Source organism: Stegostoma tigrinum, chromosome 24 (genome assembly GCF_030684315.1).
Source record: "Stegostoma tigrinum isolate sSteTig4 chromosome 24, sSteTig4.hap1, whole genome shotgun sequence".
Classification (NCBI taxonomy): domain Eukaryota; kingdom Metazoa; phylum Chordata; class Chondrichthyes; order Orectolobiformes; family Stegostomatidae; genus Stegostoma; species Stegostoma tigrinum.
In genome coordinates, this window is record NC_081377.1 from 43,102,135 (window position 1) to 43,122,011 (window position 19,877).

Consider the following 19,877-nt stretch of genomic DNA (forward strand, 5'->3'; position numbering starts at 1 on the left):
AAATTTCAAACAACAAAGCCATTTCTTGACTTTGTCTGCTGAGGCACGTTATGCGAAGGACATGCCATTCCTACTGTCGATGATTGCTAAGCCATTCATGCTGGAAACTGTGCACATTACTGAAAGTCGGTTGAGGACAATACCAGGTGCTTCTTCAAGGGGTCGAGATAACTAGTCACCACTCATCGATAGATTTCTACAGGAAGAATGGTCCTTTGTATCAAGTTTTAAGAGGGCTCCAGCTGCACAAAAAACCTTAACACAAAATCTTCCCCGCCACAGGAAGTTCATTAGGATTCAAAATTTTATTAAGTAACAGATTTAGATTTCATAAAAATTTGCTGGGGTTCAACACTCTGACATCATTCCATTTTTATACACTCATATTGCAATAATGAAAATGAGTCACTAAATCATCCAAACTTACAAAAGCAAAAGTTTTATGACACAATTCGGAAACATCTTATTGTAAATGGCAAAATGAAAGATTCAACCCTTTTCACCCTTCATAGACACTCAATCCCAATGAAGTATCACTCTATCTTCTTATGAAATGTTCCTATTCAACTGGTGAAATCATGCGTTTCCTTTTGGTGGATTTCTGCGCATTCACAGTTGTGATCCTCTCAGTTACTATCTCTTCCTGAGACACAGGTTAACTGACTGACCTTTCTCATTAACACATTATTAAAAAAAACTCAAGAGTTTTGTTCAGCTATTTTGACTACTTTCGGGTTGCTAAACAGCACATCTGCCGATTTGGATAGTTTCTTCTAAACTGAACCTGCTCTGACCTCTCTGGGTTGTAAATCTTAACATCCTAAACATTTCAACTATTATCTCACTAGGTAGCTTGTTTTGTCATTATTTCTTGGAACTGCTGTTTTGACTCAATGCTAAAACTGTTTCTGACAGACAAGACAGTCATCTTCACAGAATTCAAAACCAAAAACAGATTTACCTCTACTTTAGAATGTTAGTTCCCAACTAATCATATTATTGATCTTCTTCACAACTATTTCTAAAGGGAGGAAGTAAGCATTAATCTTAGATGAATAAAGGTCAGAATACATCCTTAACAGTTAAGGCTTTAAAAAATGGGGTGCTGAAGAGACAGACCTCACATTGCCAAAGACAGTTGGGATAGATGCTGTGGAGGTTCTTGTAATTGTCCAACATGTTTGATGCTCTGGCAACCTGCTGATCAAGATCAGCAACTGCAGGGAAGTTGAGCCAACAAATCATGGAAATGGTGCATGGTGGATGGTCCAAGTGGGTCCATCTGCAGCAAATGTAACTGACATGGGGGAACTGTATAATTACCAGGAATATCACAGCTCTCTACAGTTCAGAGAATGTGATCCAAAGGCTGTGTTGCCTACCCATTGCCCAGCTTTGGGACATCTTCTCAGACCTGGAGGTGAACTTGAAGTAGAAGTGGCTATGTGGTTACTAATGACGTAGGCAAGACTAAGAAAAATTGAGGAACTGATGATGCATCAGTTTAACAAGTGATTGATAATAGGTCCCAATAGATTGCCCAGTAATAAAGAATAAAGTGTTTTAAACATAGAAGTATTGTATCACATGACAGAATATATTACTCTGAGAAGATAAATCTGTGGACTTGCCCCTTTAAAGCAACATGGGTTTAATGATTTTAAATGGTCATACCCTGAAGCTCGTAATGAGCGATCGTTAGTGCCAAATAACTCCACAGAGGCCATCACCAAGACACCCTTTATCAAAACATAGACTGTCCTTGATACAGATCCAGCTCCCAGAGTGAACAAGATGTCTGACACTCCTACTCTTATCTGTTAGCCAGGTGTCCCTGATTGGACCAGATGAGCAGCCCCAATCAGGGAACTCATATTCTATCAGGTCCAGGTGGTTGCTTTTCATTGTTACTGGGATCTTACTGTGTTATTTGATTATTTTGGAGAATTTGCATGCAAGACACCCTCTGTATTTCTTTTAAGATTTTTGTTCTGAAGCATTTTTTTGTCAGTTGCGATGACAGTCAGGGACTTGGAATTACAAATGCTGTAAAGTCAAGTTGAAATGTTATCCCTGTGACTCTTCACAAAAGCCAAGTACCGTCCAAGATTTCTTCCAGCTTTTTTATTATTTCCATTAGCTGTGGTGCTTTTTATTTTAGTGAATGTTACTCATTCTCCAAGTGTACATGGCACATACTGCAATGGGAACTTTCTCCCTGGACAGGTATTACCTAATTTCCTGAGAATTTGTCACTTTTTTATTGTTATTATGAACATTCAAATTAAAAAGAGTAGAAGGCAGCCATTTAGCCCTTCGAGCCTGCTCCACCATGCATCGAGGTCATGGCTGAACTGTGCTACAAATTTCACATTCTAACCAACTCCTGATAATCCGTAATTTTTTTGATAACAATGACTGATCTACTTCTGCTGTAAAGTATCCAATGCCCCCTTCCCTGCCCATCACTTTCTGAACAGAATTTCAAAATCACACTTCCCTGAGGGAAAAAAATTCCCTCACCTCTATCCCAACTTAGCGACTTCAGACTTAAAAATGTCCCCTAGTTCTGGACTCTCGCACATCCACCTTCAGGATCTTATAAACTTCAATCGAGCAAAAGACAGACAGTTGGGATAAAGGGTGCATTTTCAGGATAGCAAGCTGTAACTAGTACAGTGCCACAGGAATCAATTATTTACAATACATGACTTAGATGAGAAAAATGTATGACTTATAGTCAAGTTTTTAATGACACAAAAACAAGTGGGAAAGTAAGCGGTGAGGACGACCCACAAAAGAGGACTGCGTCGGTTCAAGAAAGCAACTCAACCACCATTCAAACTCAAGGGCAACTGGAAATGGGCAATAATTGTTGGAACAGGCAGCGACACCGACAACCCAAGAGTGAATCTTTTTTAAAGATCAAAAATTGTGTGCATGCTTTTTGTCCTTTCATTCTGTTTCCAAGGGGTAGCAAAGCATTAAATGACATGACCTCTACACTATTAGAGCATCTTCAAGGTCTTGTTTAGATGAACGAGGTATTCCAATCTTATTTCAAATAAAAAAGTGCAAACAAACCACGATTTATTTTGATGTCGAATCTTTATTTCACACAATCACGCCAATATAGTGGTATGTTATTCCAAACCAATGTGAAAAAATACAGAGAACTGTATAATGCACAAATGATCAAAGTATAGTGCAATCACAATACAAGCAGTTTTCTAAAGATTTTTTGTACAAAAATCCAATAAAACAGAAATAACTGTATCTAAACAAACAGATAATTCATCCAATGTCTAAGTTTCAGCTACATGACAATGACAGTTTATGGTAGTTCTCTTCACAAGTGTGAAAGCCAGAGGTCAAAAGTGCTTTCAGTTTGAGTTATAAATCAAGTTTACATGACCTCAACCAAACTAATGAACAAAAGAAATTGAAAATATCTCCAAAATTGTCATCTGCAGCCAGAACAGAATTTCTGAAAGAACCCACCAAGGGCTTAAACGTGTCAATAAAGCTAGTGACTCTATTATAAACAAGCAATAATAAAGCTATTGGTTGATGTTAGCAATACAGTGAACTTAGTAACTATATGTAAATTGCATATAAAGGAAAAATATCATTGACTAATTTGCAGATCTTTCATCAGTATTGGCCAATGAAAAAGGGAACTAAAACAAGTACCCTCACTTTGAAAACTTTGCATGCTTAATTTCTGCATTAAATTTACCAAATATTGATTATTTTCTTGCTTATTTTAATTAAGGCCCCAAAGGCATCTGTATTCCATACTGGCAGATGGCAATGCAATGTCATAGCCACACAATATTAGCGTGTGAATGTTTTTCTATCGATATGGTACCAGTAATCTAAAAGATAGGCCTCAAAATTAATGGAACAATGGAGCTGTGACATTTTTTGTTCTCACTCCTCAAAATGTCAAATGTCCAAAAGCCCCAACTTTGAGAGAACTTGCTCCTGCACCAAGTGATAGCTGCCTCCTACTTCACTCCTAATTATACTCTTCTTCCTCACTGTGTCTCTTTGAAGGTCAACTTAATGGCAACCTGCAATGATGATGATGATTGGGTGATGCACTGGCTTTGCATTCCGGGTACAAATCAGGCCCAGACTTGTGTGGTGAAACGTCTTAAGATTATCAATTGCACAGGTCCACATCAAAAAAACCAAACTCTCAAATTTCACAATAGGCTGTTAGAATTTTAACCAATCAATTGCAAACTTTGAGGGCATTCTGACAGCACAAACGTGACGTTATTAGGAAACCTTCCTTTCATCAGTTGTTGAACAATACATTTCTAGATCAGATCTCACTCTAACCTGAGCTAGTGCTACTAACTAAGTTAATTATACTTTATTTTCCTGCCTCCTTATTGATTAATCTCTGTGAAAATAACAGGGTAATTTAAAAGTTCTGGTTTGTTAGGTATGGTATTTGTTAAGTACGGTATTTGTTAAGTATGATATTTGTTAATGGTCTAAATGATAAAATGACAGACTTCCTAACATTAAGCAATCTTATTTATTGCAAAAAGAAAAGTTAAATTTCAGGCAGTTCAGCTACTTGGGATGAGGCTTTTTTTTCCCCAAGCAGTTTGCATGTACCTTGTTATATCACATTTATTTAACGAGGGTGCATTCCACACTCTAACATGTGTCATTTGGGTTTGCAATCCAGACTGAGATTTGACTGGGATCTTTGGCCAGTACAATTTTATTCTGGAGTCTCTATACCTCAAAAATGTTTGTGGGTAAATACATTGATAATTGCATAGCACAAACTTGATGGTTCTAGCAGGAATTAAGGCTTAATTTCAGCAAGCCCTGCAACTGGGGTGAAATGGTATTAGTTTAGCCACTAAAATGTACTCCCTCAACATTAGTATTTGGATAGAATCAGTCATACAGCACCACTTCCTCAGGAAGTTCTTTCCACATGTAAATCAACTTGTGGTCTAAAAAAATTTGCCTCATGTCTTTTTTAAAACATCTCTCTCCTCTCACCTTAAAAAGATAACCTTTTTGCAAATGCAGCAAGACCAGAAGTGGAAAATACAATTAGATTGATGTCCTTGTGTGAAGGGCAGGAATTTTAACTTAGTGTTTAAACAGCAAATGTTATTCAGTCATTTTAATTATCTTCCTTGAACTTCAGTGCAATATCATAAAAATAACTGACATTTCTACAGTTCACACCGTTGAGAGGTGAAGGCAATGAAGGTGCATAATGAGCAAGGGTACTATTAACATCAGACATGTCTAAATGCCAGCTGCCAGAAAACTCAATTAACCTTCTGGTTTTTAAAAGAAACTTACTCCTGAAATTTCTAAAAATGTTCCAAGTACAAGATTGAACTCATACATCCTGAGATATCATTAAAAAGAGTAGAGTATTAAATGCCCCAGTTGTTATAAACTGAAAGGAAAAAATGCCACTTTGATACATCGTTAGCTTCTTTCTCAACATAAAGAGGAAATATTCTGTAAAATTGAGAATTAGTTTGATCACTCCAAATTGCTGTTATCCACCTATAAAAGTAAAATGAAGGCTAAAACCAAAATTCCAACATTTAACTTTGGCTGATATTAAAAGTACTGCACAGCATAAACGTGGCAGTTGGAAATGAGATTTTTTTTTCTTAAGACCAGATATCAAAGTGGCAATTCTACAATCCTCCTACCATCTCTGGAAAAGAGCCACTCAGACTTTTGGTTGTAAGCTGTTTCAAAATACACTGTGGTCTATTAGCACAAACAGCAAAGGCCCAAAACTTCCAGTCCCTGCATCTGGACATATGACTAAGATGTAGGTTGGAACATGGTGGATCTCCTGATGCAGTGACCTGCATGGGAATTGACTAGCATCTTCTGATTAATGATGCAAACTTTAACAGTCTATATGAATTCTCCGACTTTAAACTGAAGTCAGAGCCTTTGGATCATTAGACGACATGAGTAACCTTTTGGATTAATTCATCATAGGACTTATTAGAACATTAGACTACATTCCCGAGTCACTCAGAATGGACTCGCCAGTCATGGTTTGACATTAATGCTCCCTCCCGCTAATCTGACTACCTCTTCATCCACCCTGTCCAGTCACTTACTCGTCTACTCTCTTTTTCCATAGTAGTAAGTTCCTTTTCTATGGTTGACTACTTTGAGCTGCTAACCTCTTCCAATACTTAAATCTTTAAAATAAAAGATGCATAAAAACAGGCCAAGGCCATTAACCCTTCAAGCTTGCTCTGCCATTCAAAAGATCATGGCTGACCATCCAACTCAGTCCCCTGTTCCCGCTGTCTCCCCATATCCTTTGATCCCCTCTACCCTCAGAACTGTATCTAACAGACTCTACTCTGCTTTGCAGCTCTTCACACTTCCAGAGAAGATGGGCTCAGAAGGAACATGGCGTTGTTAGGATGGGACAGAATTGATTACAGCAGTGATCCAACCATGACTGAAGGTCCCTGGAAGGCCCAGGACCACGGAAAAATGAAGCAAACATTTTGTGTACCATAAACAATAATTATAGCTAGTTTTGATTGATGGAGCAAAGACAAAAAGAAATTACCCTGCCACCTGGAAGCAGTCAATAGAGGTTAACACTGAGAAAACAGTGAAGGAGCGGATAGATTTTTAAATCAGCAAAGAGTTGAAGGGTTACAGGGAACAGGCAGGTAAAGGCAGATGAATGCAGCAATGACTATCAAATGATGGAGCAGGCTCAAGGGGCTGAATGGCCTATTCCTGCTCCCATTTCTTATGAACATTTTAACCCATGCTATTTCTAGGGCTGATTTTTCTACAAGTATGAAGTTGCAGTACAATGGCAAAAATAAAGGACCACACGTACATCAAATTGCCAATTTCCAAGTGAAGCATGATCAAATCCCAGTCTTTGTTCATACAAAAAAAACTGATCGGATCCTGTCAGACAGCATTGTCAAATCAGCGTAAACGAGCTGCTGACCGATGCTATACACTCCCGCTCCAAAAGCCAAATAGAACACGTTTCAGCCATTTTGCCAACAAAACAAGTAAGTTCGAGCATTTCGAAGTAATGAGGTGGCCATGCAGTCTTTTACACCTGGCAGTAGTATTTAAAAAAGTAGTTAGTTAGTCTGCCAGTTTTATTCACTAGAGATTGTGCAATGAAAGGGAGTGAACAGTTTAGTCACTATTTAGTTGCAGTGAGGGAAAAATGTTATTGTGCTATAACTTTACAGTACTTTGTATTTGCTCATAAGATCATGGAATCAAAAAGGCCATTATAGGAGAGGATGGCCTTTCCCTAGGGTCATCAGAACAGCTGAATGCAGAGTGAAAACTATTGGAATGCAACAAAATGAAAAAGTTTCATATATGGAGTAAATATCAACAACCTACATTGATATAACACAACATCTTAAAGCATCCCAAGGTGTTTCACAGTATCAAAGAGAAAAGGGACAGGCACGAAGCTACAAACCAAAAGCTTGGAGTAATTAAAAATAAAATCAGTACGTACAGCCATACAGAATTGGAGGATAAGCAGAGAATCTGGAGATTTGAGGGAGCTAACATCATAAAAGGATTTGGAATCATAGGTGGGAACAAAGAAAGGCTACACTAAGCGGGCAAAAAAAAAGGGAGTTGGTGTGAATTATGTGCAATACAGAGAGAAGGGTTTAGTTGACTGTTAAGTTTATTTGGTGGAAAGGGAAGAAAAGTCTACATGGGAACATTAGAATCAAAAAGGTTTTCCAGTGGATCTGCCTGCCTCAGGTCAGTACCTGAGTGACTGGATCCTGCGGTGATGAGAATACTAAAGCTGAGAGGTCTGATATCCTACATTTAAAGGGAGAAACAGCCTATTGGGATTATTAATCCAGAAATACAGGTAATTCTTGAGGACTAGGTTTTAATGTAGCCATGGTGGAATTTGGGTTTAAGTTTCAAAAAGGAATAAGTCTAATGATAATGAAACAGTTGCCAATTTTCAAGAAAAACCCATTTGGTTCACTGATATCCTGCAGGGACATTCTTACTTTGTCTGGCAAACATGCGACTGCAACCCCTTGGACTCAGCTGCCCCACACCTTAAGGATGGGCAATAAATGCTGGCCTAGCCAATGGTGCCTACATCCCGTGAATGAACAAGAAAAAGAAATTCTTCAAAAACTGCCATTTATATTGTAACTTTCACCCATTCCTCAACACCCCTCTGCTCACTGACCAAGTTACTAGCTGATCAAACAACATTAAAGACGAGAATTCAAAAATCAAAGCGTCTAAAAGCTATCTCTCCTCGGATTCCCCAAGGTAGCTAACATTCCTACAATTCTGACCTTTTCATATGAGAAAAAATACCCCCAGACCACTCCCCTTTTTAGTCATGCTTCTTTCCTTTGAGGGGATTGAAAGCAACTACTGACCAATGTTTTGGATATTTGACCCAAGTCCTAATTCAGGACAAGCACAGGAGGTGTGCTCCAACAAGCCCATAACCAAGGGTCATAAAGGGGACAGGGCAGGCCACTTAGCACTGACATGAGGAGAAATTTCTTCCCAAGAGGAGTGGGGAGCCTGTGGAATTCTCTGCCAGAGCAAGCAGTTGAGACAAAACCATTGAATGTTTGAGGAGCAGTCAGATATAGTTCTTGGGGAGAAAAGTGATATGGGGAGGAAAAAGTAGGAACAGAATGCTCAGTTGCATGATCAGACATGATCATAAGAAATGGCAGAGCAGTCTTGGTGGGCTGAATGGCCTACTCCTGCTGCTATTCTATGTTACTACATTTAACAGTGTTGTGTTTTGGTATTGGTCAAGAGGTCAGCAATTCAAAATACTCAAAAACAAACAAGTGGTGTAGTATCACCTAGAAACTAAAAAGACGACGACACTGTAGCTTTTGTTACTGGGAGTTATTCGACTCACTGCCAGAGTTTAAGCTTCTATTGGTGGTTCAATCCTCTGGGCATACGCTACAGTTACCAGAAATTGATTCAAAACACTGATTCTTGTAAAATGGATTTTAAAATTTCATAGTGCAGCATAACCAGAGTTTGCAGCAGATTTCAAACCTTGCCCCCCCTGCCCAAAAAATTTGGAAAAAAAAATGAAGATTAGATTAAAAAAGGCCCATTGTCATGGCTTTTAGATACATCTTTAATGAATCTAAAACAGAAAAATTCACAAATATCCACTTTTAGTAACTAAGCATAACTGAAATAAAAAAACAAAGCTTCCAGCATCTTGCAACACAAAGCACAATCACACTGCAAAGGACTTTTGTTTTTAGATACTAAAAAGAAAAATGCAATCCAACACAGATGAATTACATGTTACAATTAAAGTCACAATTTTCAACTTAACCTTTTAGTCTTGATCCTACCATACAGAGTTAAAGAAAAATAAATCATGTCAGTATGGTGGTGCTGTGCAGTCCAGATTAAACATCCCGTTAATCTGCAAGTCGGCCCGTGAACAATTTGAAAACAATTTGACCTACATTTCTGGCCAAATTACAGCATTGTGTTTGCCAATTCTACATCAAAAAACATGGTCACAATGTTCATAAATGGAATAGCAATTGGAGGTAGTTTTGGTTCACATTTTAAGTAGATTTGGGAATTTATACATTAGGTACATCACAACTTCAGCAGAACCAGTTTGCATTAAAAGCAGAAAAGTACAATTTGATTTGAGGTTTTGAGAGCAGAATGAAAATCTTCAGATGATCATCAGGGAAGGGGTTGGGAATTGGAAATAAATCAACAAATTCACCATAAATTTAAATGAATACACCAAACAAATACATAACAGAACAGAAGCCCCATTGCGAATATACTGCATGTGTACTGGTTTGCATATAGAAGTATGCCAGTCTTCCAAATAGCTTTTAAATATGTTGATTCTTAAATTTTGAGAATTATATTGGTCTGTTAGTTTCACACTGTCGTCAGAACTTTATGCAAATTTTCAGAAACCAGTACAAGTGATATTTAGCCTCAAAGTTAAAATTAAACTTTTATGTATTTAGAACTTTAAAAGCTCAACAGCAAAAAACAACAAAATAGGGTCTGCATAAAGATTTTTTTTTTAAATAAAAGAACATGCCACTTTGTGTAGCCTGGTCCATAAAAAGCAAGCTATTAACCAGATCTTTTCACTAAATCTCCTAATACAATATCATCTCAATACAGTGCTATTGAGGGTCATAGCACAGACCATTACTCCTGGATGCACTCTAGCTTTTGCAGCCAATTCAATCCACCACACCAAAGGCAAACAGAATCTTAAAATTTCCTCCACTACAATGCAATGTAAATGTGGCATTAGTGAAGACAGCGTCATTTAATAACGTTTGCTGGGAAACGAGCAGATTTTTTTGGCCACTTCAATGCCATTTCTTCCATCCTCGTGATTATATCCTATTCCAACAGAAGAGATGTGTTTTAATTCACCCAAAAAAGACAAAACAAGACATCACAGCAGTGAAATATCTTAACATTAGGCACAATAAATTTCAAATAAAGAGACAGTGTTCTTTGCCCATTGTACAAAGTCTAAATTATAAATATACACTAATCTTTAAAAGTTCTCCAACTTCAATGTTAAACAATCACGGTATTCCCCAACCCCATCTCCTCCTTTCTAGATTGCTCTCTGCTGTGAATTCAAACAAAAACGTCAATTACTAATCCACCAGTTTGCAGATTACAAGTCTACTAAATTGCCAATTTGCAAACAAAATACAGCAAAAAGGTAAATCAGACGGTCATATCAAAACCAAGTTCAAATGCCAAATGTGCAAGTACAGATCTTCAGGGCTATTGCGAGCAGGCAAGTAGTGCTGGGCTTGTTAGCACTGTTCACACTCAAATCAGCAAATAAAACAATGGCAGAACTGGTAAAAGTGGAAAAAATTAAATCATCTTATGTTAGAACAGGCAGAGTAGGACACTAGCAAAAATTGTCGTAATTGTCAAACGAATCTGAAATAGAAAAACTCCAATTTAGCAAGAAATGCAAGGTTCTGCTCACTTTCCTGGATGATTCATTTTGCCATCGACCCCACAGATTTAAAAGTTTACACCATAAGTAATTAGGATTTGGAAAGCATTGCCCGATAATGGACGCGATCTAATAGTGGTTTCCAAATCTAGAAGGAACTCAAGAGGAAAAACAAAATGCTGGGACAGAAGGGAGGTCTAATGTATGACTCCTCAAAAAAAAGAGCAGAACCTCAAATGGCTAAATTGCCTCCACTATGAACCTTTCATGTATACAGGCAGAAACAGTATGTACTGTACTGTTGTGCTAACACTCTATACTCAGTTTGAAGCAAAGTAACTTTTTGCTGGCTGTCATTTACCGCTAGATGTCACAGAACTAGGTGTTGCTCAATAAGCAATAATGTCACTTCAAAAAGCACAAGGCAAGTGTAATAGAGGGGTTTTTTTTTTTAAATAAAAAAGGACAAATGTAGTTGGAAGACACCACACAATAACATGCTCACTTGGCAGTGCTGGATAGGATTATGGCATAATAATAGATTTACAACAGTGGCAAATAGGATTCAGGGTGAGCTTGCCAATTTGATATAAAAATTGGCTGAACAGAGTGGGGAACCATTATTTTTTGGACTGGGGGTCTATGACCAGTGGTGGTCCTCAGGGATCAGTGCTGGGTCCTCTTTTGTCTGTCATTTATGTAAATGATTTAGATGAAAATATAGGACTCACGCTTAGTAAATTTGTGATGACACCAATTTTGGTGGTATAGTGGGCAGTGAAAAAAAAATTGAGAGAGATTACAATGAGATCTTGATCAATTGGGTTAATGGTCTGAAGAATGGCAGATCGGAGTTTAATTCGGATAAATAGGAGGTATTGAAAATTGGTAATTAGACAAGGGCAGGGCTTGAACAATTAAAAGTAAGGCCTTGGGTAGTGTTGTAGAACAGAGAGCTAGGGGCTCAGGTATGAAATCCTTTGAAATTTGCATCAGCTATAGACAGGGTGGTTAAGGCAGCATTTAGCACGCTTGCCTTCATTGACCAGATCTTTGAGTATAGGAGTTGGGAGGTCATATTGAGGTTGTACAGGATATTGATGAAGCCTCTTCTGGAGTACTGTATGCAGTTCTGGTCACCCTGTTACAGTGAAAGGATATTATTAAACAAGAGCAACTTTGGGAGAGATTTACCAGGAATGCAGGGTTTGAGATATGAAAATAGGTTGGGATGTTTTTCTCTGGAATGTAGAGGATGGGTGACCTTATAGGAGGTTTATAAAATCAGAAGGGCAAAAAATAGGTGAATCACAAAAAGGTCTCTTCCCTAGGGTTGGCACACTAAAGGTGAGAAGATAAAGACTGGTTAACCAAAGAGGTGGGGCAAGTTTTTTTTAAAAAAATACAATACAAACTGGTTGGTGTGGAATGAAGCTCCAGAAGAAATAACAGATGCAGGTACAGTTACAAATGTTTAAAACACATTTGGGTTAAGTATGAATAAGAAAATGTTGATGGTTATGAGCCAAGTGTAGCAGATTGGGCTATTTCATTTGGGATACTGGTCAGCACGGACCAGTTGGACTGAAGAGTCTGCTTCTGTGCTGTATGACCATGACCTGTTTAATTCTGTGTCTGTAAAAGGTCAAAGTGGAATCATGTTGGAAACATGGTTTCTGACATCCTTCTCCCACTAAACCAAACCTTGTTCACAGTTTAAAATTCTAAAATGTGATAGATGTAGAAGTTGCCCAACTCCCACAAATACACAACTGTCAGGTCCCTAACCTGTCTGCTTGGGCTGACAGCCACAGGAGATGCTTTGACTGACTACGCAGTAAGTAGCACAGACTGTGGCAGGGTGCAAAATGCAATTCTTTCAGAAAAAAAATACAATATTAAAAAGGATTTCACTGCTAAGACTGCTACTTAGACAAATCAGCTTACAAACTACAATTCTCAAACTTAAACTAAATTGAGGCATTCTCCAATAAAATCAAATCACATTACAGGTTTGAACAAAAAGTTGCTTGAGCCACATTAAAGAGGTGCTGTTCTTCAAATTATAAATCGAACACTACGCAAAAAAAGTATGACAAAAGGATCACAATCACTAATATCTGAAACACATCACATTTAGATAGTTCAAAGCCAACAATCTAAATGTTCAGAGTTGAATACCATCAGTGCTTTAGTCAGGGTGCACGCTACTTCAGGACGACACAAAAGGCAGGACATTGTCCTGTTGACGTGGATTATATCAAATCAAACTGCAGGCAGTTCACAGCAGCACTGGTGCTTTACCCAAACAAGCTGAGCGAGAGCACCACATCCTGCATCAATAAATTTTCCTTTTAAAACATTATGCACTATTGTACCAATTAGCAAAGAATTTTAAAACACAACATTATATATTTCACTCTTGCCTATTGCCCAATTACAGTCTACAAGTCATAATACTGACTAATGATTAACAAACACTGGACAGGGATCTATAGATGAAGCTGGAGAAGCACAGCAGGTCAGACAGCTTGAGGAACAGGAAAGTCAACATTTCAGGCTGAAACCTAATGAAGAACTTAGGGCTGAAACGTTGACTTTCCTGTTCCTTAGATGCTGTCTGACCTGCTGTGCTTTTTCAGCTCACACCTATAGACTCTAGCTTCCAGCATCTGTAGTCCTTGCTGTCTCCAAGTCACTGGATAGGAAACTATTCAGTTTTCACTGATAACATGCAGATTAAAAAAAAAGGAAGCAAACTCTAAGGTTTTTGGAATATAAAGAATTGGAATTCCAAAGCAGTGATGTGCTTCTGAGGCTTTATAAAGCTCTAGTTAGGCCCCATTTAGAATACTGGGTCTAATTTTGGGCCCCACACCTCAGGAAGGACGAACTGGCACTGGAGCGTGTCCAGCGGAGATTCACACAGATGATCCCTGGAATGGTAGGTCTAACATATGATGAGTGGCTAAGGATCCTGGGATTGTACTCAGAGTTTAGAAGGTTGAGGGGAGATCTAATAGAAAACATACAAGATAACGTATGGCTTAGAAGGGGTGGACACTAGGAAGTTGTTTCCATTAGGCAGGGAGACTAGGACCCATGGGCACAGCCTTAAAATTAGAGGGGGTAAATTTAAAACTGAAGCGAGGAGACATTTCTTCAGCCAGAGTGTGGTGGGCTTGTGGAATTCGTTGCCCCGGAGTGCAGTGGAGGCTGGGACGTTGGATGCCTTCAAGGCAGAGATCGACAAATTCTTGATCTCACAAGGAATCAAGGGCTACAGGGAGTGCGCAGGGAAGTGGAGTTGAAATGCCCAGCCATGATTCAAATGGTGGAGTCGATCCAACTGGCCGAATGGCCTTACTTCCACTCCTATGTCTTATGTTGGGTAATAGTTGCTACCAAATGCCAAAATCATTTATTGCAGTTTACCAGTCAGAAGTCGGGCCACCATTGAGTTACTGCAAAACAAGACTGGACCAAGTGGCAGAAAAATAGAATTATTACTAATCCAGATACATGAAGCTCTCACCCTCAGGCTTTAGGGTTAGTGGCCTGATTTTCAATAGGTGGACAGGAAGAAAGTGAATAAAAATGAATCCAAAGACAAACTACCCTAACATCTTCAAACCAAAATGTTTGTAATTACACTGGAGGATAGCCTGAGGGTAAGTTTTGAACCCAGCTCCAGGTCAACAAAAGAGGAAAGAAAAGGAGTCTTAAAAAAAACCAAGGAAAAGAAACCCAAGTAGGAAAACTACATTGTGTTCAATTCTAGTTCCACTTTACTGAGCACCCCAAAGAAAAATTGGAAAATTAAACTGTTGTATTGACAACTTGCAAGAAAGTTCTCCTGTTTCACAGTATTTGAAAAATCAAGATCTCCAGAATAAATGCAGATTAAAATTATGGGATATCACCCTTTGGGCTAGCCCAATGTTTGAGGAATGAGCTGTCGTCAAAGTACTAAAATGTATCTTTTTAAAATCACGATGTTTCCCTGCAGAAGTTACAATCTCAAATTTAATGGTGAATCATTGTAAACAGATTCATGACAAATTCACAGCACACAAAATAAAAATGCACTGTTAGTGCACATTGTAAAGACATTAAAAGCAAATGGAATTAATGTTTTCTTGTCCGCGTGAAGGGCAAAACTATTACTTCCTTTATAGGCGAGTCACGTCGTAGCCAGTTCTTACACAATCTACTGTGCCTCCTCACTACTTGCAGCATGCGTTAAGACAGAACAAAAAAAGACAAATGAAGCAGACAGACAATGCAAGCCAGCACACAAACTACAGCAGTACCTTCACATTACAGACATTTTAATCATGTTAATGCTCACATCAATGAATGAATCTTCTATTGCTCAAGGAGCAAGAACCAATTCACTTCTTCCCCTACCTCACCCAACTACAATCTAAAAATTGGTTGGCATTTGTCAACCCATGGAAACAGAACTGGATTTCACAAGATTTCTTCACATTTCCCCAACTGTTCCCTGATGAAATGTCAGTCAGGTAGCGAGTTATTAATTTTTAAAAAAAAGTCAATCTACATTACTCTGTACATCCCTTCCACTTCACTGCCAAACACAGTCAACTGGCATTATTTTTTTTTAAAAAGAGGAACAGATTTAAAAAATACAACAAAATTGTGTCAGGAACGTTATAATTGTAACATTCATCATATGATGACCTTCTAACACCATGCGGGAGCGAAAAGCCATTTGGAGTCTTGAACAAACTATTGAGAGGTTGCAAGTATAAAAGTGGTCAGTTTTAATCTGTGGTCCAAAAGCAGAAATTAAAGGAAGTGGCTGAACAATGCTGTATGTCCTATTGTGGCAAGGTACTCCTCTCCTCCCCATCTACTCCCACTCCCCCACCTATCTTCTGCATTAAAAAAATTCCTAACTACCATCAAGTCTGAGGAAGGGTCACTGGACCCGAAACATTAACATCGCTTTGTCTCCACAGGTGCTGCCAGACTTGCTGAGCTTTTCCAGCAATTTCTATTTTTGTTTCCATTTTTATAACGCATTTGAATGACTCACAGAAGGGAACGAACACTAACAAACTGGAGCTCCCACTGCAATTGAGTACATGTTGAATTTGGCCAAGATTAGTCGTGTCCTGATGCTCTCCATAATTCATTGTGCGCACATCCATACACACACTTCAACAGGTAAGTAAAGCAGCAGAAGATAACAAAGGGAATTGCACATGTTTGGTTATGGCCTTCAGGAAACGAGGAGCAAACTACACAAACAACATGCCAGGAGGACCACCGGTGAAGACAACTTTCAGTGAAAGTGACCAGAGTTGTTCAAACCCACCAGGCTCGTGTCAGTCACATCAGCCAAAAAAAGTGGTCAATACACAAGGATTAGGAGTGCAGGTGCAAACTCAATCTTGCTGACTTTTTTGTTGCAATTTGCACTAGAAATTTAATTGAAAGGTCTTTTGGATTGACTGCATAAACCCAAGGTGTAACAGTGCATCGAAGCGATACTGCACATTATGGAGTGGTTTAACTATAGTTTATTACTGAAACTGCCTAGACATCAATGGAAGACTATAGAAATGAATGTTAGAAACCACTTGTACTGATCCGATTAACACTGCACCACAAGGACATGACTCCAAATAATGAAGGGCTTCTGGCACATGGCAACTGCTCTTTTCAAGCTAACCCTACAGTCTTGTCACAGCACTTCTATTTCACTTCTTTCTAAATTTGAGAGATTCCATTAGCTGACACTTCACGAAAAGCTCTTTCAGGTACTTGTTTCAAGTTTTCCTTTTTCCTTTGAAGCTGCGCTGCTTTTGATCAAGTCCAGTGTCTTTCCTTCGGGTTCCTTTCCTGAAGGAGGGTCACTGGACTGGAAACATTAACTCTGCTGCCAGACCTGCTGGAGTTTCTCTAGCAATTTTCACTTTTTGTTTCAGATCTTCAGAAACCAGAATGGCTGATGTTTCTCTTTCAATTGAAGACGTTGTGCTGTATTTACTAAAATATAATTGCCCACTGAATCCCAAGTGAGGATTTAACCCTTCCCAACTGTATGTGGGATTTAAAATTACAGTTAATTACCTATTTTTTTTTAGTTCACTTAAACTATCTCCCCAGCTCCTCTCCCAGATTAGCCCAGTGTGAGAAACAGTCTTCCTAATTCCCTAATTACTTAAGTTTGAAAGAAAATGGATCAATTCCTCGTGTATCCCACTTGGTTCTTGGTCCCGCCAATTGTTCTGATCAATTCCAAGAGAATTTTATCCAGAATTCTCATCAAGATTATAATATTTAATATTTCTTGCCATTTTAAAAAAGGAAGACAGGGCAAGTCGGAGATTGAGGAAGTTTTCTTTATTGAAAATCTTACTTGCATGAATTTATCTGGGACATATTGTAAGGCCACCAATTACCTATGTAAAAAGCCCATTTACCTGCTTTTCTGCACATAATATAGGATCAATATTTTTGAACAAATAAGAAAAGTTACAACTTTTAGCAACAAACAAACCATGCAGGAGGAAGCACATGCAACGTCAATGCTAAAACTAGCAAACAAGAGGTTGGGGGTAAAAAGCAAAGAATAAATGAAGTCCACTGCACAGCATGACAACAATGATCTGCATGCCACATTCAGAAGGTGGGTTGGTTCTTACAGAGTTTGGTAGGTTCCATCTCGTGCTTTGAAGAACTTGACTGCAAAGAAAAACGCTGCCTCAGCTCCCAGAACTAAGACAATCCCTCCAATGAAACTGGCAGGGTCAAAGCTGGAGGGTGAATACACAGGAGCTGTCGTCGGAATCTCTGTGGTAGTATCAGATTCTACAAAAGGAAAAACATCCACATTTAAAAGAAGCTTCACAAACAGTTTACACAATTAAAAACAGTCTTTTCTCCAGGCGACCATTCCCTGGTATCTGGCCATCTCCACCAATAAGAAGTAGTGGATAATGATTGTTTGAGGTAGCTCATTATTCACCAATCCTCTTGTCTCTTTTGGGCCCATTTAGTAATTAGTGGTAGATGATACACCACTGTGCAGCATCTATGGAAGAGATACTGTTCCTAGATAATATAAAAAGAGGACATGTTGCACAACAGCAGTAGTACTTTTGCTTAGATAAGACTTCTAGGATCTTAGCAAGCTGGTACAGGTATATCTTCTCCCTTGGGAAGGCTAGAGCTCCCTGGCACAACTGATAGACAGAGCAAGAGGCAGAGACATCAGTAGCATGGTTGCAGTAAATGCAAACATTGATTCTGAAGGAATCAATCACTGCCTTGTACAACAGCCTCTTCACTCATCACTATTATACTGTAGGAGCTGATCAATTTGGTTATACATGTGAACCTCCCACATCCAAATACACTGTGGTTCGAGTGGAACAGATATTCTGGAAGCAGGATCACAGACCCTTTGGATGTCTGGCAATTCTCTGCTCCAGGAAGAGGCCTGGTCCCAAGTTTGCCAGATTACAGAGACACCCCTTGTACTTCCCTGGTCAGGAATGAATAAAACATTTTGAACATGGTTACTTACAGCGACCCCATGTGGAGTGTCTTTTCTCAGCAAAGAGAATCACAGTCAGCTTTTCAAGTTAATTAACTGGTGTATTAAAAACAAAACTCCTAAAAATCATTTCTGCCTCAATATTAAGTTGATGCTACACAAAAGCATGCATTAGAAAAAGATTCCCAATGCTCACCCCCTGAAGTAAACCCTCTTCCTATCAATGGTCCCATACAACTGCAATAAGTAAATAACTAGCCAGGTACAAGTCCCAGCAAGTTTAATTAATAATCAGTGAAGAGCTAGATTGCCCAAGGCTGCTTCCAGTGTTTACAACAGAAACCAAAACAGAGTCACTCTTCTAGTCTTTACTGCCTCCTGCAGGTTAAATCTGAACTTTTTTTGGAATATGCATATTAAAAGACAATATAATTCAAAGCAGAAAAACATGAAGGTCAGTTATAATGCTTTGTTCAATGAAGATTTTGAGAAGCAAAAAAAAAATCATAAGAAATAAAAGCAACATTTCTTTGGAGGCATCCAACAACGCGGCCCACACCAGCACCTGTGCACATTGTTAAAAACCTGCATTCTGGGCATTAAAATTGTCAGTGAGAAATAGAAATGGATTTTGGTAAAGCCTTTAGTGTAAAGTTCCACAATTCAGCATTCAACTTGCACTATTGAGCATGGTCACTGTTTATTCTGCAGAATAAACAGATTAGAAAATTTACATTAAAAATTAACTGCAGATGCTGGAAATCAGAACAAAATCAAAAATTGATGGAACAACTCAGCAGGTCTGGCAGCATCTGTGGAGAGAAAGAGTGTTAATGTTTCGGGTCCAGTGACCCTTCCTTAAATTAGAAAGTGTACTCAATTTTGCAACTGCTACAACAGTCACAGGTGACACAGTAGTCACTATAGTCTTCCCAGCCCATAAGGCTGTTCTCAATAGGTGGTGATGGGTACTGGTTTAACTAGAGGGTCACCACACCTCAGGGGAGGAGGGGGGGTTGAGGGGGCAGGACCTTCATATACAACAGCTACAATTGGCAGGATGAGAGGAGAGAAGGAGGCGGCTCAAAACTGGAGAGTTTGTGGAGGAAATCCTTTTTGAAAGAAAATGTACTGTCATATCTTGGATACCAAAAGCTATTTGCTTCCAAGTTTGAAAAAAACTTGATTACTTAATGTTTCAGAGATAGTAGGAACTGCAGATGCTGGAGAATCTGAGATAACAAGGTGTAGAGCTGGATGAAGACAGAAGACCAAGCAGGAAAGCTGATGTTTCGGGCCGAGACCCTTCTTCATTTC

The 19,877-nt window shown here is 38.8% G+C and overlaps 1 protein-coding gene across 2 annotated transcripts in view; it reads right to left on the minus strand.

Annotated features, from left to right (window-relative positions):
* Positions 1-3,106: 3,106 nt before the first annotated feature.
* The window catches only part of cd164l2 (CD164 sialomucin-like 2), a 52,550-nt gene continuing 35,779 nt past the window's right edge, over positions 3,107-19,877 (minus strand). The window contains exons 5-6 of one of the 2 annotated variants that reach the window (XM_048558186.2): positions 17,707-17,872; positions 3,107-10,446 (exon numbers count right to left, since the gene is read on the minus strand). In XM_048558186.2, coding sequence (XP_048414143.1) covers positions 10,440-10,446; positions 17,707-17,872 — 173 coding nt within the window. In that variant the 3' untranslated portion in view covers positions 3,107-10,439. Of the gene's footprint in view, positions 10,447-17,432; positions 17,873-19,877 lie in introns of those variants that run through there. The other variant, XM_059654402.1, reaches the window with a different exon arrangement.